This window comes from Giraffa tippelskirchi, chromosome 7, assembly GCF_054371585.1.
Source record: "Giraffa tippelskirchi isolate mGirTip1 chromosome 7, T2T-mGirTip1v1.2.pri, whole genome shotgun sequence".
Classification (NCBI taxonomy): Eukaryota; Metazoa; Chordata; class Mammalia; order Artiodactyla; family Giraffidae; genus Giraffa; species Giraffa tippelskirchi.
Window position 1 is genome coordinate 46,666,897 of NC_137281.1, and position 23,109 is coordinate 46,690,005.

Sequence of the window (23,109 nt, forward strand, 5' to 3'; positions counted from 1 at the left end):
GGGTCAGCAATGGTCCTTATAGAGGAGTGAAGGACAACCCCCCAAAAATATGTCTGCGTCGTAATCTCCAGTGCTTGTAGATGTGATCTTATTTGGAAAAGGGGTCTTCACAGATGCAATTAAGCATCAGCTGGGTGGCCCTAAACCCAGCAACACACACTGGGTATGAGACACATGGAGAAAGACATGTGAAGACAGCAGAAGTTGCAGTGATGTGTCCATAAACCAAGGAGCCACGGTGACTGCCGGCAATCATTGGAAGCTGAAGAGGCTGAAAAGACCCTCCCTCAGAGCCTCCAGGATGAACCAGCCCTGCCGACGCCTCAATTTCTAACTCTGGCCCCCAGAACTGTGTGAGAGAACAGATTCTATTTCTACACACACACTGGCACACTCACACATACACACCACTGCCCACCCCTGGAGAAGATGGGTGGGAGGGGCTGAGTGGCAGGGCCCTTGCCAGGACCATGTGCACTTAGGGGGCTGCAGGAGAGACAGGCTGCCTGCACCGCACCCTGGAGATGAACTTTGTGAAGCACCAGCTCCTGCTGCTCCACACTTCAGGTCAGTGCCCTCCTTGGCAAGCAGGCTATACACCGTCACTGTGCACATTGCTTTTTTTAGAAAACGTGTATTTCTTTGGCTGTGCTGGGTCTCAGTTGCAGCACATGGAATGTTAGTTGCAACTTGCAGGATCTTTAGTTATGGCATGTGAACTCTCAGTTGCGGCATGTGGGATCTAGTTCCCTGACCAGGTATTGAACCTCAGCCCCCTGCAGTGGGAGTGCGGAGCCTTAGCCACTGGGACCACCAGAGAAGTCCCTGCATGTTGCTTCTCTGTAAGTACCTGCTGACAGGCATCTACCCCAAGGAATTGGTGCCTTTTCAGAAGCACCTTCTTAATCCTTTCTGTGTGGCCACTTCAAGGAGAATGGACCCGGAGGCCCTCCTTTCCCTTGGATTTCAGGTCCGAGCAGCCCAAATGTGTGGCCAGGGCTCCAACCCACACTTCCTCAGCTGTGCCCAGAGGAAGCCAAGACACACAGCATCCTCTTGGCCCATCTGGCCTGGCACAGAAGGGAGAAGGAATGCTGATGGGGAGGGAAGACCAACTTCAAGAGAAATCACTGGTGCAATAGCCAAGGGTTGAGTAGGGGCTGCATCTGACCGGGCTCAGCCCTGGAGGAAGGATAGGCCTGGGGCGGCAGGGGACAAGCAGGCAGGCAGCCTTCACTGAGGCCAGCCTCATGGTACAAAGGAAAAAAAAAATTAAGGTGAAAGTGCTATCTGAGAGTTCTGTTGGCAAAAGCAAGCAGATTACTTCTAACTCTTATTTTCTCAGGCTGAAAATGGAAATGCATGTGAAAACCCTTAAATGTAAAGCCATTTATGGGTTGGTCTGGCTCCACCTACAGAAAAACCCAAGTAGCAGTGGCTTCAACAAGATAGGGGTTTTTTCATTTAAAAAAAATGCTGAACATTCAGGACTGGTATGTCAGCAAAGACCCAGACCCTGCCTAGTTTTCTGCTCCCCATCCTTAGAGGATGAATCTTGTCTGCATGCTCTCAAGATAGCTTCCTAATAAGCTCCAGCCATCACATCCAAGTTCCAGGACAGAAGAAGGGAAAAGGTGAAGGTACTGCCAGCTAAATCCCTCTTTTAAGTATCTTGCCTCCCAACACCATCCACTTACACGCCACAATGACTTACCCATATGAGGATAAGAAGTATATTTTGTCTAGCCAATTGTCCCCAATAATACTGGGGATCTATCAGTAAAGAAACAAGGCAGAATGGATGTCAGCTTAGCAAACTGCAGTCCCTGCTTCAGTCATTTCCTCAGGCAGGAGAGATTACTAGTAACAGCTCAACCAGAGATCTGAGGATGGACTGGGGAGAAAGCCCACGTGAGAATGGCTGCATCAGCCCCATACCTGCTGATCACACTTCTCGGCTCTCATCTAAGTCCTGTGATTCCACATGTGTGTGTGTGTGTGTGGAGGGTGGTGGTGGTGGGGAACCTGGGACTTACATCTTTAACACACACACTGAGCTGATTTTTTTTTTAAATTTCTGTAATTATAAAAAAATTTCATCTATGCTAGTAAACCCAAAGACAAGCACAGCAGAATGCACCCCAGATCTAGCCCTGGGCTGCCAGCACTCACAGATCACAGCTTCCCCACTCCCCCTGAGTCTAAGCCACCTTTCTCCTGGCCAAAGACCCCTCCAGAGTGACTGAGTGGGCAGAAGGGGACTCTCAAGTTTGCTCATTTGATGCCCACCAGCAGTTGATGAGATGCTAGTTACATGGTTTCTGGAAGGCAGCCTTCCAGGGTGGAGCAAGACCAGAAAGAGGAAGCCCCACCCCCCAGGGGAAGGTGTGCAGGCCATCCCACGTGCCCCTCTAATTGGGCTCTGGGCACAGGAGGGTGACCCCTCCAGGCAAGCCCACCTTCTCAGTCACTAGAAGGTGCAGCCAGGGCATTGATGCAGCAGGGTGGCCGGTCTACAGGTCTTCTGACCCTCCCTTCACAGCCTCTTCAGGCCTCCAAGCACTGGGAGCTCTTGCCACCAGGCTCTCCCTGCCCCTTCGTGACTGGTGGGGACAAGAATTCCTGTTCCATCTGGTCCCCGATCAGCTCTGTCCCCTGTAAAGTCCCACGTAAACTCTTTCTCTGGGGTGTAGTACATAGATTGCAAGATCTTAGTTCCCCCAGCAGGGATCAAACCTGGGCTCCCTGCAGTGGAAGCTCGGAGTCCTAATCACTGGCCCACTAGGGGAGTCCCTAAACTCTTTAATTAAAGCCTCTGCTGTTTCAGAAGGAAAAACCCAAAGCTGATCTCACAAGACCTTTAGTCAACATGCCCCGAGCATGAGGCCCTGCCCCCAGCGACTCCCAGGAGAGGCAAGTGAGATGAACAGACATCTGGACAACGCAGTTATGTACATAACCCTTCTTTCCAGCCAGGGGCTGCAGAGCTCTGCTCAGCAGACCTGGATCATCATAGAGGTCACCATGCCATCAAAGGCCCTGAAGAGAGAAATGAACCAATCAGAGAGGCAGCCCTACACCCGCCCTCCATCCCTGGCTGGCAGAGACATCAGTCTCCCAGGTCTAGGTAAATGAAGCTGGCTGAGGCCCGCATGTGCATCCTCCCAAACTGGGTGGTGAGAATCTGAGTCTCCTGCCTCACTCCTGCATGACTTTCCACAGAGCTGCCCTGGCTGGGTCTCCAGCCAGGGGTGGGACCCTGGATGACCCAAGACACAGTGTCACCACTGAGGTGAAGTGCAGTTGTGCCACAGGGAAGGGTCTGGCTGGAGTCACCTGTTGGGAACGCAGGGAATTCCCAGGAGCAGTTCTGGAGCACATACGTATGAACGTTTCTTTGGGAAACATCCTTTTTGACATTCCAGCGTTTTGTCTGTGTTTAACTGACGGCTATTTGGAAGATATCTGTAATCTAATTTCCTAATCATCCAAGTTCAATGTCAAAGACAAAATCAGCACTGGCAGGAGGACGTTTTCTCCCGGAAGGCTCCTGTCCATATGCCTGGGTCCCCATGGGGATCTGGGGAGGCGCCCCAGTACCTGCTGGGGGCACCTGGAAGAGCAAATGGACGAGCTCTGCCCCCGCCCTGCTCCCCAACTCCCCTTCTGTTTCACATGTTAAAGATCCATGTAAGCATTTGTTTGGAAAAACAGGGTTCTGCCATTTCAGAACAGCTGCCTTAGAGGCACAATGCCTGTTGCTTAAAAAGACCTTCCCTCCCTCCCTCCCTCCCTCTCAGAATTGCTGCCTCTCAGTGGGGCAGGGGCTGCCAGAGAAGGTGCCATGCCCACCTGGACTGAATGCGGTCCCCTGGGTTATAGAAGGGGTTGCACATCACATCTGTGTAGGAGTTGTGCAGCTTCCGGAACATCTGAAACAAGAAGCAACAACATGTTTACTTCACATGGATGCACAGCTGCTGCCATGCTGGGGGCCTCTCAGCATTTCTAAAGAAACAGGGAAAATCAAGTCACCGGTCCCCACACTCACACTGCGGATCTCGTTGTCTCTGAGCGCCGTGTTGGAGGAATCCACCACCATGACAAACTTCACCTTGGAGTTGGTCACGTAGCCGTATCTGCATAGCTGGTTAGGGAATGCGCTCTTAACACAGGGACTCGTCACTGCAGAGTCTGTGAGCAAAGGGCCATCTGCACATGTCCCCCAGCCCCTCAGTTGCTCTGGAGGTGCATGACAACCTGCACCACAGCACCAGCCGTGGGCTGGGCCCGTCTCGCAGTGCCAGGACACAGGGCCATGCCAGGTGTGACCGGACACTTCCTTACACAGCTTCCAGTGTTTGCCAGAAGAGCAGAGGGCAAGCAACTAAGGCCTGTCACAACTCAAGTCCTGGGGCAACCTGCCTTAACCCTGGGGCACCTCGCCCTCTCTCTGCATCAATTCCCGGCCCCAGAGAGTTAACTGCAAAACCAGAAGTTGCACAAATGAGGTGCAGTCTGCCTAAGGTACTCACACGTCTTAAGGCCACTTTGTCTTGTGGACCAGTGGCTCCCAGGCAGTGGCACTGGGCAAGCTTATTACTATTAAATACTTGCTGGAATGTCTTTGAACTCCATGGGTTTTGGAGTAATTTGTCCTGAGGACTGGTCAAGATCTTACAGTGACAGGTGGGGCTGAGCCTGAAAAAGAGATGAGTGAACGATGACCCCTGGCTCAGGAGGTGGTGCCCCTGCTGGGACGGCACAGGAAGGCGCCCTTGCAGGCATGACGCTGGAGAGTCCCCAGTCCCTCCACAAATTCCAGGGACAAGTGAGGACTGTCACAATTCTCTAGGTAACTCAAGCCTGGCTGTTCCCACATCATCCTCCTAACTAAAGGAAAAAGGGTATGAGGTCCTAATTGGTCTCAAGCTGCTCTAATTCCCCACTGCTCAAAAGCCCACATCTTTTTTCCTTTCCAAGTGATGTTATAAGATGCTTTTCAAGGGGACCTGATGCTACAGTGCACCCCTAGACTGCAGGAAATCCCAGACTTGAAGTCGCTGACAGACATAAGGATACACCTTGTAGTCTTCTGTAGGATACAGCAAACCCAGGTAGAGCTCCCTCTGGTCCACCAGGGCCTTCCCCATGGCAGAGATCTTCTCATCCACCACATCCAAGGATGTGTGAACCATATAGTGGAACTTGAGCTCATTCTCCGTGGGGACGCTGCGGATGTAAAGAGGATAATTCTGCAAGAAAAGGATGATGGTGGCTGAAGTGACGAGGACCCACCCTGGGTGCACTGGTCCAGGAAACAAGGCCCCACCCTAGCAGGTGCCTTTTTCCTGATCTCATAATACTGGCTGTTTCGCAACATGCCAACTCCTGCAATCATCACCTGGGCAGAGGCGCTGGCAGGCTCATTCTAGACCCTTCAAGGCTCAGTTCAGACTTCCATCTCTGCAGAGCCATTTAGAGCAACCTAACCCTGGAGTTTAAACAGCATCTTCCCAGGCTGCCACAGGCCTGGTGCTGCACAGATACAGTGTGCACAGCACTGCCCCTACCCTGACTGATAGGGATGACATCGGGTGAAGGAGACAGTTCACAAACCCACCAACAAATAACGCAGCAAGTGCTAACACAGAACCCAACGTAACAAGAGCTTCACGGGAGAACTGCCTCAGAAGCCTGGTCTTAACAAAAGGTTGTGAGGCTACCAAGGTTCCCTGGAGTAGAGGTGGGTGGATGGCCACACAGCTCAATCGTAGGATTTAGAAAGAGCTTTCTAGAGAAAGTGAAATCTATGGTGGCCAGTGGAGGGAACGGGAGTGGAGGAGAGGAGGGAGGGGTCCCAGGTGTAAAGGCCCAGTGAGAGAGCACAGCCTGCCAAGGGAGCTGCAAGTAATTCCGTGGAGGATGTCACTGGTATGGGAGGAAGGTTATTCAACGTGATTCTAATGAGAAGCCACTGTTGAGGTTTTAGGCAGGGGTGTGCCACAGTAAATTTGTGGCTGCCGAGCGGAGAAAAGCGAGTTAGTCGTCTGGGGTGGAGGGTGAGCGATGGCCCGGCTGGTGGAAGCGCGCGGCGGAGCACGACGAACCGAAGTGGACGGCTAGACTCCGGAGCAGGAAACCACAGAGCAGGCAGACGATAGCTGGGCGGAGCGGGGTGTAGGTCTGCGCGGCGCCTACCCGGGCCCGCCCCGGCCACCCAGGCTCGGCAAAGTCCCCGAGCCCACCCTCTGGAGTCCCCGAGACAGGGAAGGCAGAGAAAGAGGGTGACGCTGGAGCGGGCCTTTCAGCCCACGTACGCACCTCCTTGGCGATCACCGCTACGCACACCGCCATTTTGGGAGCTCGACCGGCCGCGTCACGTGACGACGACGCCGGTCACGAGGCCGGACAAGCCCCACCCCACTAGCCTGTCTTTCGACCGGCCGTGACCCCGCCTTTCCTGTCATTCAGCCGACCTTGCCCCGCCTCATCTAGTATTCAGTGGACCTGACCCCGCCCTAGCCCCCAACTCGAGTCCAACAGCCTTGACCCCGCCCCTCCTGTCACTCAGACAGCGTGGCCTCGCCCCATCGCCAGTCCGGAAGGACCGCTCGCTTAGCGGGTCAGGTTCCTGCAGGTTCCTGCAGCTTCCTGGGTCAGTGGCACTTGGCCTGGTTGCCATGGCGGCGGTTGCTGTGGCGACCAGGTGGTGGCTGCTTCTGGTGCTGAACGCGGCGGAGCTAGGGGTCACGGGCGCCCCTCAGCCCCCCAACATTCTGCTCTTGCTCATGGACGACGTGAGTGTCCGCGCGAGCCGGGCTCCGGGGAGGGCTGCTGCGCTCGGCGCGGGGTCGGGAGCAGGGGAAGGGCGGCCAGCGGTGTGGGGGTCATGCCTGGCTCTGCCGGCCGCAGCCTGGCTCTTGAGTGAAGCTGAAGTGAGGTGGCCGTTTGCGGGCCGGGCCAGGAGAAGACCTCTCTGCTCTGAGCCTCCACTGCCCCATCCCTGCCCCACACCGCGCTGGAAGGTCTGAACGGCAGTCCAGACCAACTGTGATGCTGGCCACGTGAGGACCAGGTCTCCAGGACCTCTGCTCACCTGTTGCCCTCCAATTCTCCGGGCGTTGATGCCAGAAAAAGAGTGCAGAGCTGACCGAGACCCTGGCCTGCCTGCCCTGAAAGTCCCTTCTGCTGTCTTTGCCCTACTGGACCTGCGTTGCTTGGTCTGGCTGCTCTGCCTCTGCTGGGATTTCTGGCCAAAGGTCAGGTGTTTGTGGGGTGGTAAAGAACTGAACCAGAGGAATGTCCCCCGTTGAGCGTTTGTGTGGCCCCAGGTCACCCTGGTCACTCTGGTGAGCCAACCCTGGGGATAAACAGAGCTGCTCCCAGCTTCTTTATGACTTGGTCCCCGTCCTCCTTCCCAAGAAAGCCAGGAATGTATTTTGAGTGAGTGAAATGGAGGTTCCCACACACATTTAGTGTCAGAAGAGTTGTGAGTAGAAATATCTCAAAGTTCCCCCAAAAGGCCAGCAAAGACTCTCCCAGTAGTCTTTGGACTGAGACCATGAGCCTCACATTGCTGCTGGATGCTCCTGACTTGTCGGAATTGCAAGGTGCTGTGTGTGTAAAACACTCAGATTTCAAAAATCTAGTACAAGAAAAAGACATAAAATATATCTTATGCAACATATTTTATTATCAGAGTAATTCTTTGGAGTGGGTAGCTTATCCCTTCTCCTGCAGATTTTCCCAACCCAGGAATCAAACCAGGATCTCCTGCATTGCAGGCAGATCCTTTACCAGCTGAGCTACCAGGGAATCCCTAATTCTTTATTACAAAAAGCTAACAACATTCAGATAAGCTAGAAAAGATCGCAGAGCCACCAATATGTAGTGGCTCCTCTCAGAGGTGAGTTAGAATGTGTTTCAGTTTAGTCACAGCTGTTCAGACACCTTGGCTCCCAAAGGGGCCCCAAAGCTCCTCTCCTTGGGAGCCCATCTGATGGCTGGTTAGGAAACTTTGCTTCGTAACCAATACATGGGTCTTGGAAATGCTTGCTGTGTCACGGTCAGCCTTGTCAGAGCTGAGGTTCCCAGGCAGGAAGGCTGTTTAAGTACTTAAGTCATTGGAGCTGAACCAAGCTGAGCCCTTAGTCTCTCCCACTTCTGCCTCCCCTCTCCCCAAGGTGACGGTTCATTAGTGAAGACTGACGCTGCAGGCTTGTTGAGATGGCCGTTTCCTGGATTTATGGGGCTAAAAAAAAAACCTGGGGACTTCCCTGGTGGTCCAGTGGCTAAGATTCTGTACTTTCAATGCAGGGGACCCAGAATACAATCTCTGGTCAGAGAACTAGATCCCACATGCCACAACTAAGAATTCACATGCCACAACAGAGATCGAAGATCCTGCGTGCTGCAACTAAGACCTGACACAGCCAAATAAATAGTTCTTTTTTTTTAAAGAGTTTGCATTCCACAACAAAGATGGAAGATCCCACGTACAGCAACTAAGGCCCCACCAGCTAAAACAACAAAACAAACCTGTGCCCACAACAGCTGTTTTTCTTTGCTTGTTATAGGCCTAGAGGGTGGCTTCTTGGTCTCTCTTGCATTCCCTGAGCTGTGGAGGGGGACCAGTGCTGGACACGTCTTACTCAAGGGGGCTTACCAGGGGGTTGTCCACCTGAGTGCCCAGAGTGGGCCCCAGGAACTGGGAACAGCAGGCCAGAAGACCCCAGCGCCCCCACCTCTCCTGTGTCATCTCCTCCTGTGACTCTGGCAGCTGAAGCCCGGAGAAGTTGGGGACACCTCTGTCCTGGTCAGCGAATGTCAGAAAACACACTCAGAGCAACTTGAGCATTAGTAGGGAACACGGCTCTCCAGACCAGACAGGCTTCAGGCCTCCTGCAGCGCTGTGTCCTCACCTGGCCTCACCCCTCCAGTCATCAAGCCTGGGGGTGCCCCACAGCAGGTCCTCAGACCCGGCACAAGCCCAGTAGGCATCAGCTCATGGAAGCGCTTAGAAGATGCTGTGTAGTTTTTTTCAGTGGTGCTGGCTCACCTCCGTTCTCTGTGGCTGGTGGGCCGGGGTAGGGCACGAGAGCACAGAGCTCCCTCTTGCCCGCCTGGACCCTAGCGCCACATGCGTCTTTGTTCTTTATTGTAAAACAGAATTAAGGAGGCCCCCATGACTCCCGGGAAGTGTGAGGCCGGGCTGTACAAACACCGGCTCTGCGTCCCCACAGTGTCCTGAATCTCTAGGACCTCCCACACGTGTGTGCGTGATCATTCCTCTTAGCCACGTGGGGCCCCTGCACTGCCCAGAAGCCCTGAACGTCCCACTAAGGAAAGCAAGGTGGAGATAAGGAGGGAAACCGCAGGGCTGGGGTCTGGTTGCCTTCTGCACAGGTGTAGGCAGGCTGATACATCTGTGTTCCAGATACGGTTATGTTCACAGGTTCTGAATGGAAAGAAACTTGAGGGGGCCCTCTGTTCACCCCGGTACTGGGTGGACAGACCACGTTCTGTCCACTGTTGATCAGTGATGGACTCAGGAGTTTCCTTAGGGCTGTCGGGAGTCCTGCTGCTTTGGACATCTGCCCTGTGTCTGGGTGCCGGCCTGCTCGGTTCTCTGGATGGCAAGCTCAGAAAGGACTGTGGGTCTTAGGGCCTCACTGGGTTGGCTTTGTGGGCCCTCACCGCTGTTTTCAAATCTGAGTTTGCCCCATGGAGTAGGACGGCCTCCATGTCTGTGTGGAGGGCAGAGGAGTCTTGATGCTGGTACTCCGTGAGCACATGGGCTGGCATCTGCACCAGGGAAGTGGCAGACTGTATCCTGGCCACACTCGGGGCACCAGGGGCTGCGGCTTCGGCTGTATTCTTACCTGACTTCCACATGCTCCTTCCTGCAGATGGGGTGGGGCGACCTGGGGGTATATGGAGAACCTTCCAGAGAGACCCCAAATTTGGACCGGATGGCCGCGGAGGGGATGCTCTTCCCGAACTTCTACACAGCCAACCCCCTGTGCTCCCCATGTAAGTCAGGGCTGGCTCAGGCCACCGGCTCAGGCAGGGGGCACGCATAGAGCAGGGAGACAGCAGTGAGGTGAGGCAGGGTGGGGGAATCTGCAGACCAAGAGGTGGGATACAGGGGGCAGGCATGGAGCATGGGGACGGGGCAGGGGTGTGGAGGGGCAGCCTCAACTCAGGCATCCATCGGACCCTGGTCCTGGGGAGCTCCCAGGATCCACCCCTTGGGAGACACGGGGCCACCAGAGCTGTCAGAGGTCACCAAGGGCTTGGAGCTTGTGGGAACCTTGGCAGCGGCTGTTCGTTCACGGAGCTGAGTTCAGCGGCTCTTTCGGGGAGGCACTGGGCTGGGGAAGTGGTTGTCAGCCAGAGGTGCAGGGGCCCTACAGGTGGGGAGAATCTCTGATCCCAGGATGAGAAGTAACTCTGGTGGGTGGCCATGACCCACAGTATGTCCCAGGAGCTGGAGAGCGCAAGGTGAGAGGCTGTGTACCTACCCGGCTCTCCAGGGGCTTCCGGGACTCAGGCACTGCAGGGCCAGCCTCAGGCTGGACGTGTGACACACTTTTCTGTCATGTCCCTTTTGTGTAGCCAGGGCAGCTCTGCTCACCGGACGTCTGCCCATCCGCAGCGGCTTCTACACCACCAATGGGCACGCCAGGAACGGTAGGCTCCAGGGCAAGCTCCCTGACCCAGTGGGGTTTCACATGGTCCTTGCAGGAGGGTGTGTTCCAGAGACCCCGGGGGTGGGCCCTCTCCTGAGGTCCAGACCCCCCTCGGGGGCACGTTTGCCTGTCCCACCCTGGTAACAGTGCTGACAGTGAAGCATAGCTGGAAGACCTGAAAAGCGCCCGGGCAGTGCTACCCCCACCAGAGCTCTGCCCCTCGATCCTCACAGTGCATGGCCTCCCTTGTGCGTGGCTCACGGGCTGTGTTGCTCTGCAGCCTACACTCCGCAGGAGATAGTGGGGGGCATCCCGGACTCGGAGCTCCTGCTGCCGGCGCTGCTGAAGGGGGCCGGGTACATCAGCAAGATCGTGGGCAAGTGGTGAGTCCCACCCCCTGCCAGCCAGTTCTGTGATGAGGCTGGGGTGTCGGCTGCACAGCACCACCAAAGCAGCCCCATTGTTGCACACACATGCCATCACAGACACGTCTGGGGGCTCCGTCTGGTGGTGAAACCAGGAAGCTGGCAGGGGTGGAGGGTCATGTGTTTGGGTCATCGGGGTGATGATTAGGTGGCTGTGAGGTGTCTCCTGCTCCCCGGGGACACCCCCACACATGGCCCTGGAGGTTGGTGCAGAAGTCAGATGTTCTCTCTTCCCTCTCCTGATTGTTGGTCCCCTCAGAGACCAGGCCTGCCTTCCTGCAGGAAGCTTCCCTTGCTTTTCCAGACCTGACTGTGTCTCCTTTGCTACTGCTGTGCTTCAGACCCTCTCCCCTTCAGCTCCCTGGCACACACCTTCTCAAGCACGTCATCTGCACCTCTTGGGGGCCCCTGCTCCACCCGGTTGTTATGGTGGCAGGGGGGTCTGCAGAAGCCAGGAGAGGAGATTCAGGAAGTTGGGGAGTCTGGAGGCTGCAGGACCACTTCCTCACTCCTGAGACCAGGCGGAAGCTGTCCTGCTGAGTTGACGAGCTGGGAAAGGGCGGTGGCTACAGCGTGGAGCCGAAGAGGGCACAAGAGTTGTGGGAGCCTGCATGGCCCCGGCAGAGACAGAAAGGGGAAGGCCTGGGGAGATGGTGGCTGGGCCACGCCAGGGCTATACCCACAGAGGGGGGCTACTGTAATGACTGGTGCTCCCTGCCCAGCCTGGCAGCTCCACCCTGGTCCAGCGGTTTTCCATTCATGGTCAGTGACTCAGGGCCGCCCCAGCTAGAGGGGAACCTGTCCCCACAAGCTCCGGAGACAGGCAGACTCTGGAGCGAGAAAGGGCATGGCAGGGCCTGGAGAAGCAGCCAGCGTGGACTCGGGGAGGTGGACGGGCTGGGATCAGGATGGCCCTGGCCAGCGTGAGGATGGGCTCTGAGACCTACAGACAGCGCTGACCCCACAACTGCTCTGGGACCGGATCTTTGAATCAATAGCTTCACACGAGCTGGACCTTCAGGGGTGTTTCTGTTTCATGAAGGCGGTTTAGGCTGAAGGACTCAGGCCCAGCCCTGCCATGTAGCTGCGGCCCAGAGAGGAAGCACCTCTAAAGAGAGCTCAGGGCAGAGCCGGTGCGGGTGTCCCCCACCCCGCCCCGCACAAGGGCTGCAGAGGCCAGCAGCTGTCCCTCAGAGGCAGAGCAGGTCAGGACCCGCAGTGGAGGACCAAGAGGTTTGCCTATAGGCACCCAGATTCTGCTGCCAGCCAGCTCATCTCTGGCCCTGTCCTGCCCTGGTGCACCGGCCACATCCATCCTGGCCGAGTGACCAAGCAGCACGGTGAGCTCATGGTCACCTGGGGTCAGCCTGTGCCAGTGACCCTGCAGGTGTGACTCTAGGAGACCTGTCCACTTCCCAGGGTGGGGGCACCTTGCCTGGACACCACTTCCCTAAGCCATATCTTCTCAAGGGTCTCTCTGGCAGAAGGACCCGACATGGGAAGGGGCCCCTGGGTGGGAGCGGGGGGTGGGTCCGAGCATAGCCTCAGGAAACAGCTGGGCCATCACCCTGCAGGCATCTCGCCATGTTCTCTTGTCGTCCCCACCGGCTCCTGCCCAGGCATCAAGCACAATCACCAGACCTGGTCCAGGCAGCCCCAGGGTGTGCTCCCCTCTGCTGTTCCTGGGTGGCTATGCGGGGAGGGGCTGTGGCCTCGGGGCGCCAGACTCAGTGCGCCCTGGCCTGGCTGGACCTCGTCTCCTGAGCTGTTCTCCGAAGGCCAGGGTGGTTGCTCTGCGGAGCTCCCTGAAGTGCCCTGTGTTCCTGTCTCCAGGCACCTGGGCCACCGGCCTCAGTTCCACCCCCTGAAGCATGGATTTGACGAGTGGTTTGGATCCCCCAACTGTCACTTTGGACCTTACGACAACAAGGCGAGGCCCAACATTCCCGTGTACCGGGATCAGGAGATGGTTGGCAGGTATTGAGTCCTGAGCTCTGCTCCACCAGCTCTTCCACACGCCCAGACTTGTCCTGTGAGCCATGACTGATAAGCACCCCGCCTCAGGGGACTCCTAACAGTCTCAGGAAATGGGCTGGGAGCCCCATATGCTTTACTCGGCTTCTAGGGTTCAGGCTCAACTCCTGAAGCGGCCAGGGGGCTGCATTCCAGATGGAACCGCTGTCCAGGAACCATCGGCTGCAGGACCATGTGTTCTGACCATTGGGCAACTGCGGGGCGGGGTTTGGGTTAACTTCCCTTTCTTTGTTCCTTTTTATTATTTGTGTTTTGCTGGAGCTCAGTACATGTCAAAGTACTGAGTGCACCACAGAGCTGGGCAGCTCACCCAGCACTGCCCCCCTGCACCCCAGAGAGAGGCCCTGCGCCTGCCACAGCCCCAGGGACCCACCCCTTCCTCTCCCAGTCCTGCCTGTCTGCTGGGCGGGGGCGCAGCCTCAGCCCTACCCCAACCTGGTCCCCCAGGATGTGGGACCTTCCAGGCTCTGACTTCCTCCAGGAGATTAGGGAGGGGGCTTCCCTGCACTCAAGGCTGATCTCTGTCTGGGTCTGTACCGTTTTCAGATTTTATGAAGAATTTCCAATTAACCTGAAGACCGGAGAAGCCAACCTCACCCAGATCTATCTGCAGGTGATGGCCGCCAGTGCTGCACGGGCTCTGGGCCCGGGATGGGGTGGTCTTGGGCGGGATGACAGGGCTGGGTGGGCTCCGGGCCGGGATCGGGGTGGTCTTGGGTGGGGATGACCGTCATCCTTCTCAGGAGGCGCTGGAGTTCATTCAGAGGCAGCAGGCAGCCCACCGCCCCTTCTTTCTCTACTGGGCTGTCGATGCTACACACGCGCCTGTTTACGCCTCCAAGCCTTTCCTGGGCACCAGCCAGCGAGGGCGGTGAGTCCTTGGCCCCAGAGACCTGGACTCCACCCCCCGGGGCAGGAGGGGGGAGGGGTCAGTCATGTCTGATCACCTGCAGGGCAGGGTCACCGTCACAGGTGACTGTCAGCTGTGGACAGTGTAGCACCTGTGCCTCTTCCAGGGGGTGCATGGAGGGTTCGGCGCTACCCTGATTCCACCTGAGACTGACCCGAGTGTCCCTTCCCCTCCACCCCTGAGGTTAGGCTCCGACCGCCCTTGGGTCCTGACGCCGCTGGCCCCCCTGACCGCCCTGTCCTTCTCGCAGGTATGGGGACGCCATCCGTGAGCTGGACGACAGCATCGGGAGGATCCTGCATCTCCTCCAGGACCTGGGCATCGCAGAGAACACCTTTGTTTTCTTCACATCTGACAACGGTGCTGCCCTCATTTCTGCGCCCAGACAAGGCAGGTGCCCTAGCAGATGGGGTCCACTTGGGGCCCCTCAGCTCCTGGCCCACTGCAGGCCTGCTCGGACCCCTGGTCTCCAGGTCACTCAGGTCTGAGGCTTTTCCACATCACAGAGGGAGATTGTTATACCTGGCTTTTCACGGTCCTATAAGGGTTTCACACCCTTGTAGTGACGTGTTTCTCTGTCCTTTTTTCTTAAAAAGGCTGGGGGCCCCAGCAGGGCCCGAGTCACTCAGAAAGCTCTGTAAAGAAGGCCCCATATAGCAGGAAACCCTCCTAGGCTGGGCCTGTGTGGGGAGGCTCTGGGAGACCCTGCAGCTGTGCGTCCTGGGGAGAGAGGGGCCCAGGGATCTCCAGGGACGGGACCGGAGCAACTGGCCAAGAAGGAGCTGCGGGGGGAGGACAATACAGTGATAACCCGTGTACCCACCTGCAGGTGGAGAGACATGAGGAACAGCCCTCGTCAGCCACTGGCCAGTGACCCTTGCTGGCCCTGTGCCAACCAGCGAGGTGGGCTTTGGGCTGCAGGGAAGGGATGAACCACGGGGTTGCTGCTGTAGGACACTGCACTTCTGCGTTCATCTCCCCGTCCCTGGGGTCTCCAAGGGGCAGGAGCCTCCCTCTGTCACGGGCACTGTTAGCCAGGGCCGGGCTGACTGCCCTCTGCTCAGAGGTTCAAGCACCACCTGCTCAGAGTGGGGCATGTCAGAAACACGGGATCTGCACCCCTAGAGCCCAGTGCACAGGAGCTGCTTGTGTACACTGGCGTTTAAGGATCCAGCACCTGCCAGGCTTGGGGTTTTAACTGTCTCACATTTCACATCTCACCAACAGTCTACATGCTCTGTGCATCCGTGGTCGCTGTCCACAGGGGCACAACCTTATAACCACAGCTCTAGGTCACAACCATCTCCAGGCATTCCGACTTTGAACTTGAGGCCTAAACCCCAGGGCTGGTCCTTTGTCTCCAAGGTGACCTTGGTGCTTCAGCTGTGTCACCTCTGAAGGGCCGGGCAGGGAGCCAGGCGGACAGTCATGTCCCAAGGTCGAGTGCCCGGCAGGGTGTGTGTGGCCCTAGGGACTCAGGCACATGGGCTGATGGGCAGCTGTCTCCCCAGGTGGCAGCAACGGGCCCTTTCTGTGTGGGAAGCAGACCACGTTTGAAGGTGGGATGCGGGAGCCTGCGATCGCCTGGTGGCCCGGACGCATCCCTGCCGGCCAGGTGAGTCAGAGCGGGCCTCGTGCCATGCCTGTGGTCATCCTGGGGCAAGAAAGCTCTGTCCCCTCCTGGCCTGCTCCCTGTGCTCACCAGGCCACACGTATGTGTCATCGGGCAGGGACTACCTCTGTTTTCTGTGTGTGGACACGCTACGGAATGTGACCACATGTGTGTGTGCATGTATGTGTGCATCTCATTGTGCACATCTGGGCAACACAAGGCCACGTGCATTGCAGGTGAGCCACCAGCTGGGCAGCATCATGGACCTCTTCACCACCAGCCTGTCCCTCGCAGGCCTGGAGCCGCCCAGGGACAGGGCCATGGACGGCCTGAACCTCCTCCCCGCTATGCTGCAGGGCCGCCTGACAGATAGGTAGGTGTCCTCACCCAGAGGGACGTGAGATCCAGGGGACTTGGGTGTGAGACGTGTGGTGGGGCCGAGAGTCCTTGCTCCTCCCCGTGGTGTCCCTCACCACCCTCTGCTCATGTCCAGCTCCTCCCAGGAGCTGTCCAAAATCATTTTCTCCAGCTCAAGACTGTTGTGCTCAAACAAAATCAGTTCTCCTGGCTGCTGTGAACAAGTGCAGTTTCTAAAGTGTGAACACCATAGCTTGAGCAGGTTTACGGCCAGGAGCGGACAGCTTGCTCCCTCTTTTCTGTCTTAAAACCTCCCACGAGAGCTTGTTACCGCAGGGGCACTGGGTGGGGGGTGCCAGCCGCCATGGTCCTCCCCACCAGGCCACCTGCCAAGCCCAGGCACCACCCTTTCACTCCGCTGCCGGCCTCCCCAGAACCAAGGATCATGGGCCTGCTGGGGGACCTCCCCCAAAGCCCAGGGACTGTTTCTCCTGACCCTGCCAGTCCCCCGACAGGCCGATATTCTATTATCGTGGCAACACACTGATGGCGGTGACGCTTGGCCAGTACAAGGCCCACTTCTGGACCTGGACTAATTCCTGGGAGGAGTTCAAACAGGTGAGAGGTCTCGGCCCCATGGAGCCATCTTGGGGAGGGCTCCGTTCCCCTGGCTTTGTGTCCTGGGAGCCACCTGAGGGTGTCCTGGGTCAGGTACTGGGTGCCGGACTGAGGAAAGAGGAGAAGGGCTGTGCCATGCCTGTCCCCACCAAGTCCGTGACCTCCCCTTGTAGGGTGTCTGATGCCTAGGGGTTGAGGCAGGAGGTCTGTGTGTCCACGCCACCTTCTGCATTTATGAACTAAACCCACAAGGTCAGCTCAAGGGCACAGCTCTGCTCCCTCCCTCCCTCCTTCCACCATGCCCTCCAGAAGCCAGCGCTGTGCTGGTCGGGTCTCCCCGCACCCCTCTCTGCCTGGCTGGGCTGTGGTGGTGGCATTCAGCTGCAGTGCCCCTGGGGCCTCCCTCCCGTGAGCAGTCGTAAGAGAAAAATCCAGTGCTGATTAGTGGGCTCTTAATTAAATAGCTTATTTGATTTGCATCCAAATTATAATTTGTGTTTTCTGTCTAGACTTGGATTCTTCTCCATTAACTGCTCAGCTTTTTTATGCTGAACGTGGTTGTTTCTCCCACCATTAAACCCATTTTTGTTCTCCAGCTGGTCTGCTCCCGGAAGGTCAGAGGGTCACCCACTTGGGACCCACCTGGGTGTCCATTCTCGCCGCCCTCAGCAGCTTAGACAGACTCTGGGGTCTATAGCTTTGTGCAGTCAATGGAATTTCTCAGGCTCCTCGGCTCCTGCTTTACTGAACAGCAGAATACTTGCTGACTGGCTGGCCAGAAGAGACACATGGGTGTTGGGAGGATCGCCTGTCAGAAGGAGCAGGGAGCACCACTGTGTCCCCAGCCCTGTTTCAGGATTAACGTGCCCAGTCAGGGCTCCACTCCAGATCCTGTAAACGATGTCCAATGGTGGCTGGAGACCGCTGTGCAGCTGCTTACGGGGTCCCGGGGTCCCCAGTCCTTCCGGAGGGTTGCCCTGGCCTCACCTGACTCACCCAGGATAGCAGCAAGCTGTTCCCTGAACCAAGTCAGGGAGCCCCAGGGGGCAGCCTTCCAGCCTGGGGGACTCGCTGGCATAGGAACCCCATCTCACATGAGCATCAAAGGCTGAACCCAAGGGCAGAGGCCACCCAGAGGGCGTGGAGCAGGGCTGGACCCTAAGCCTGGTGGAGCAGATGCTCCAACTCCTGTTAAAGGCGGGCGTCGGGATCACCTGTGTTTCCTCTGGCTTCAGGTCTGTAGTCCCTCCTCCTCAGCCGGCCAAGGGGTCTTGGACGAATGCTGGCCGCCATGTACCTCATCACTACAAGACCTGTAGGGTGGACGTGAGATGCTTTGCTCTAGAAATTAGAATGTGGACTAAATTATGTTAAAAAGACTCACCCCTCCCCACAGAAAAGTACTGAAGCTCTGGGGGACGGTGCTCAGGGCAGGTGGTGCAGCTCTGGGCTGGGTGTGGGAAGGCTCCGTCTGTGGTTCTCACTGGCTGCTGCTGTTCCTCTGACCTGCTCCGCCTCAAGGAGCCCTGTAGACAGAGCACTCACCTGCACCCCCCACCTCTCGTTCCAGGGCATTGATTTCTGTCCCGGGCAGAATGTCTCAGGGGTTACTACCCACTCACAAGAGGAGCACACGAAGCTGCCCCTCATCTTCCACCTGGGCCGAGACCCTGGAGAGAGGTTCCCCCTCAGGTGAGCTGGGGGCTTGTGGGGCCCAGGACGCTCGCACAGGTGGGGAGACCGAGGCTGGAGGTAAAACCAGGCTGAGGTGGCCTGGGAGTCAGTGTGGAGCTGAGACCCGGCAAGAGCAGACCACAGGCCCTGTGCCTACAGGGCCTCCGGCAGCCTGACTGCTCCCTGGGGCCACCCAGAGGTCAAGGCCAGTGAGTCACTGGCCCTGCTCTCCTGCACCCCATAGTTTTCCATCCACTGGGCTTTCCCCTGAGTCACATCCCAGCACCTGCTTGTTGCTCCTGATGTTTGTTCCAGCCAGACCATGGTGGAGGTGGGGCACACAACCCCACCCCTGGCAGCCCCCAGGCCTTTAGCCTGCCTCACAGACAGTAGTGTGGGCCTCCAGGTCTCCAGGTGGGGTATAAGGAGAGACATCATCTGAGCCCCGCCCTGGATGGCAGACGTGTGTGTGTGTGTGTGTGTGTGTGTGTGAAAGAGAGAGAGAGGGAGATGCGTGACTTCCAATACAAGTGCCTATTAGATGGCGGCAGCAGCAGCGAGCCCTGCCCCTTGCTGGCTGTGAGCTGGTCAGATGGTGTCCCCCGAAATTCGAGGCCCCAGGGAACCCCACAATCACCTTCAGAGTCATTGCCCCAAGAAGAGGACCCAGTGTGGATACCAGGCTCCCCCAGTGGGGAGACCACATGACATGGGGAGACTTGGCGGACAGAGCTCTGTGCAAGAAGCCCTTGGAGCTGCCCCCTGGCCGGGAAGTGTGCAGGGCTGAGCACAAGGTCTCCCAGGCGTCACCCCCATGCCGTCACACAGGATCCTGGGGAGACGAGCTGGTGGGACCAGTGCAGCCAACAGAGCAGGACCCCAACGGCCCAGGAGCCATGTGGGCTCAGTCCAATCAGGCAGGACCAGTTGCTCCAAGAAAAAGGAGCCTGGGCCAGAGGATTAAAAGGAACCCCGAGAGAGGAAAGAGCCCCCCCGATTCTGGACAGCACTCCAGGGCTTCCAGCTGAGGATCAGGCTGAAGAGTCGCAGCTACCATCCTGGGCCCCTGGCTCTGCCTGAACCCTCATTTGTTGGACTGTTCCCTGGGTGCCCACCTCAGGGCGGGCAGGCAGAACAAGGTGGGGCCACAGCCCCAGCCTCTCTTCCTGGCAGGTTGCCGGATGGTGGCACCTGGAGCAGGGCTGTCCCCTTGGTCTCCCTGCACCCTGGTCTACCTGAGTGGGCTGCCAGGCTCGCTGTGCCCTCCCCCCACCTCGTGACCTGGTGCTGCTTGCCTGCAGCATTGCCAGCATCGAGTACCTGGACACCCTTCGCAGGATCACCCCGGTCGTCCAGCAGCACCAGGAGGCCTTGGTCCCTGGACAGCCCCAGCTCAACGTGTGCAACCGGGCAGTCATGGTGAGTGGTCTGTACGTGGACTGTGGGGGCGGCCAGGGCCGCCTACATGCTGAGCTGTCTGCCTCAGACACGAGCCCCCTTTCCCTCCTGCCACTCTGGCCCCAACCTCACAGGAGTAGCAGGGGGTCTCTTGGCCTCTCCGCAGGTGCCAGATGAGCCAAACCCATGTGGGATGTGGGTGTGGACTGGCTGGGTGGGTGGCCTGGGGTACAGCCAGCCTGTGAGCCCCCCTCCTCACACACCCCCACCAAACCCCACTGGAGTTATGAGGATGGATGTGCAGCCCGAGCTGCTGCCTTGAGCTGGATGGAGGAGGGGGGATGAGAACTAAAGGATACTGACTATATTCCCTAGGGGTGAGGAGTGCCAGGGAGCAGCTGGCCTTGGGGGTAGCCTGGTCACTGTGGTCCACATCCAGGGCTCACAGGGAAAGATTCATGGTAGGGGCTGGCAGGGCCTCCCTGTCCCTTGGAAGGACACCAGGCTGGCATTCTGGCCCTTGGACTCAGCAATGGAGCAGAAGGGCCCGTCTCGGGACCACCGAGGTCCGTCAGGTCCCAGTGGCTGAGAGACCCCTACACGGGGAGGAGCCCCCGGTGCCCCCTGCAAGCCCGTCTTGTCATCTTGGACACGGTGCTGTCCCCACCCCAGCACACCGTCTCCTGTGGGTTGGGTCTCCAGGTAGTGGCAGTTGCCAGGTGGCTCAGAGACCCAAGGGTTCTTGGTGACAGTACAGGAGATGGGGAGGGGCCAACCTGACGGGTGCTGCCGCCACCTCCTGGGCGTGGCCAGAACTGCCACGGCTCCCAAGTGAGTGAACAGTGGGGGCTGGGCTCAGACTCTGAAGGGAGCACTGCCACGAGAGGTTCAGCGGCTTACACAAGAGTGGGCAAGTGCATGTGCTCGCCAGTGTGCAAAGCACTCCCCAGCCTCCACGCTCTGCTCCGCCCAGCTCCTCCAGACCAGCGGAGGATCCGCTGGATCGTGTCCTCTGCTCTGAGGACAAGAGCAGCTCGCAGCTCGTTTCCCTAGGGCCTCATCAGACACTCTCCCCGAACCCCAGGTGCACAGGCTGGGCCCAGAATCTGCTTTTGCGTGCACCCAACCCCTTTCTCTGCCCTGCCTCAGAGGTTGGGAATTGCTCCCTTTCCTAAACCTGGCCCTGCCAGGTGGCCATGCATCCAGAGGGCCACCTGACAGTGTTCAGGGCAGGGGAGGCTTGAGCCTCGGTTCTCACTGGTACTGATGCTCCAATTCAGACTCAGGGTCTGAGGGGAGCGAGAGTGGGTGGAGTGACTCTGGGGAGGGCACGTTTCCTGTGTTGGGGGACCCAGCAAAGCCACGAAGGCTCCCTCTCAGGGATGTGAGTGTCCTGTTGCCAGGAAATCATGGCTGCACAAAGCAAGTCTGCGCACGAAGATGCAGCCGGGCAAGCCTGCAGAGGCACCAAGGCCACTACCTACATAGCTAATGGGGAGGGAGGAGTCTGTCCCACCCCCGCCACCACGACCCTGGGGCCTGCAGAGGCCATGGTGCTGAGCAGTTAGCAGACTGTCCCCTTTAGTGACAAGCAGGCCCTGTTAATACCGGCTTGCCACAGGGCAGTGTCTCCTGTGCCGGCCTCGGGTGCAGAGCTGCCTCCAGGCCAGGTAGAGATGAGACAGGTGGTTCCACACTGTGGTGTCCATCTGTCAGGGTGGGGCAGGTCACAGGCCTGGGCAGGCCATGAGTCTGGACAGTGCTAAGTCTGGAAGTGCTTGGAGTAACTGCATGTCCTCTTTCTGAACTTTCATTACCTAGAACTGGGCGCCCCCAGGCTGTGAAAAGTTAGGGAAGTGCCTGACACCCCCGGAGTCTGTCCCGGAGAAGTGCTCCTGGCCCCACTAGAGACAACCTGGATTCAGGCCAGGCCCAAGCCTTGGGCTAGGAAAGCTCTGGCCTCAGGGCCCTCGGCTGGAAGAACACCAACTCCCTCTGCCCTGCCCACCGGCCGGACAGATGTCGCCTGTAGCCAGCAGCGGGACCTGCCCGATCCTAGCCCTGGAGTCACTTGCCAGCCGGCCCGGCCCACCTGACTGCTTCCTGGGACCCACAGCAGCCCCTGAACTGGAGGCTACCCACCTCATGTTTCCACCCTGCTCCAGCTACCTCATGGCCGCCTCATCCAGGGCCTGAGTTCTGTCTCCGTACCCAGAGGCCGAGATGCAGCCCCTCAAGGACTGCAGTCCTGGTGTTGAGGCTGCCTACCCATCCTGTGTTGCCCCTTGCCGCTGTGCACAGGGCCTCCTCCAGCATCTCCCCTGCGTACCCCCCTCATGGTGCAGGGGTGTGGTGTGAACACGATGGGAGCGGCCAAGGGCCTTTCTGACCCGGAGCCTCCCTAGTACAGTGGGGACTACTGATGCCAGCACTTCCCTTAGACATCTTAGACACTCTTGGGCTTGTCTGTGCCTCAGAGGTTCCCTGCCTGCCCTCCTTTCGTGGAGTCCAGGGTGGCAAAGCTTGAAGATGAGCCTGAGCCAGCCTGTACATGGCTTCCAGGGGACCTGCCCTAAGGGCCTGTGAGCTGCTCCCATCGGGTGGTTTCCGCTCTGCACACTGCCCTGCCAACTCTACTGTTAAGACTTGGGGAATGGTGAAGAAAACGGGTTTAGAATAAAGTAACAGGCATTTAGCTTTTTAAAAAAACATTCTATTTAGGGAAGGTTGCCCCCTGGGTGCCATGGTGGGGGCTGGAATGGACCAAACGCCTGGGCTCCTACCTCTGGCTCGCCCCTCCCTTGGCCTTGAGTCTTCTGAATTGCTCCCCTTCAGGCCCTGCTGCGAACCCCTTCTTGCTCTGGTCCTCAGGCACCGGGGGCTGGGGGGAAAGCCCCCTCGTATGGTGCTGCCAGAGCTCAGCCGAGATCCGCTGGGAGGGAAGGAGAGTGGGCAAGGCCGTCGGTGCGCGCCGCCCAAGGCCTGGGGTCCTGGCCACAGCTGTGCCAAAGACCTGCAGCCACTCTCGGCTCGGCCGAAACCAGGCGAGGATTTCCCCGCAACTCTGGTTGGGCCTGCGTAGGCGCTGTACTCCATCAACCCAGACTCACATCTGGGCCCTGCGCGAACGTCCTCGCGGCGGGGACGCCTGTGTTCTGGGCACAAGAAACAAGCGAGCGTCTTAAAACCGACCGTACTTAAGGCTCGATGAAATACGGTACCTCCTGCGGGAAGAGGCGGCCCGGCTCCTGGAGGCCTCGCCCCGCCCCACTCCCGCGCCGGCGTGGAGCTGCTGAGCCTGCTCCTGGCGCCCGGCCCCGCCCCCTGGACGCCGCTCCCACCCCGCGCAGGCGCGGAGCCGCCGAGCCGGCCCCTCGCGCCCGCGAC

At 58.2% G+C, this 23,109-nt stretch overlaps 2 protein-coding genes and 1 long non-coding RNA gene across 18 annotated transcripts; 1 reads left to right on the forward strand and 2 right to left on the reverse strand.

Moving 5' to 3' along the window:
* Positions 1–2,844: 2,844 nt before the first annotated feature.
* TRAPPC2L (trafficking protein particle complex subunit 2L) lies at positions 2,845–6,378 on the reverse strand. Of its 5 annotated transcripts, none has more exons than XM_081511968.1 (6): positions 6,325–6,378; positions 5,083–5,255; positions 4,052–4,139; positions 3,853–3,932; positions 3,601–3,603; positions 2,845–3,039 (listed from the first exon to the last, which is right to left on the reverse strand). In XM_081511968.1, the coding sequence occupies exons 1-6, from the start codon at positions 6,355–6,357 to the stop codon at positions 2,994–2,996; spliced, it is 423 nt and encodes a 140-aa protein (XP_081368094.1). In that variant the 5' UTR covers positions 6,358–6,378; the 3' UTR covers positions 2,845–2,993. The 5 variants fall into 5 exon arrangements, with proteins under 5 accessions (XP_081368094.1, XP_081368092.1, XP_081368095.1 ...); XM_081511966.1 differs by lacking the exon at positions 3,601–3,603 and adding an exon at positions 3,614–3,634; XM_081511969.1 differs by lacking the exon at positions 3,601–3,603 and having other exon boundaries at positions 5,083–5,232.
* Positions 5,429–22,431, forward strand: GALNS (galactosamine (N-acetyl)-6-sulfatase). 12 transcript variants are annotated; one of them, XM_081511955.1, is made up of 14 exons: positions 5,429–5,746; positions 9,912–10,035; positions 10,621–10,695; positions 10,975–11,077; positions 12,953–13,096; positions 13,700–13,766; positions 13,897–14,024; positions 14,314–14,457; positions 15,582–15,678; positions 15,912–16,048; positions 16,548–16,650; positions 18,221–18,342; positions 19,626–19,743; positions 21,544–22,431. In XM_081511955.1, exons 2-14 carry the CDS (start codon positions 9,912–9,914, stop codon positions 21,628–21,630), a joined length of 1,449 nt encoding a protein of 482 aa, XP_081368081.1. In that variant the 5' UTR covers positions 5,429–5,746; the 3' UTR covers positions 21,631–22,431. The 12 variants fall into 12 exon arrangements, with proteins under 12 accessions (XP_081368081.1, XP_081368080.1, XP_081368083.1 ...); XM_081511954.1 differs by having other exon boundaries at positions 14,314–14,453; positions 15,575–15,678; XM_081511957.1 differs by having other exon boundaries at positions 14,314–14,453; positions 15,575–15,678; positions 19,662–19,743.
* LOC145514348 (uncharacterized) lies at positions 7,677–9,926 on the reverse strand. Its single transcript, XR_014060072.1, has 2 exons — positions 9,885–9,926; positions 7,677–9,807 (listed from the first exon to the last, which is right to left on the reverse strand). It is a non-coding gene; the product is annotated as an uncharacterized LOC145514348 (long non-coding RNA).
* Positions 22,432–23,109: the final 678 nt, after the last annotated feature.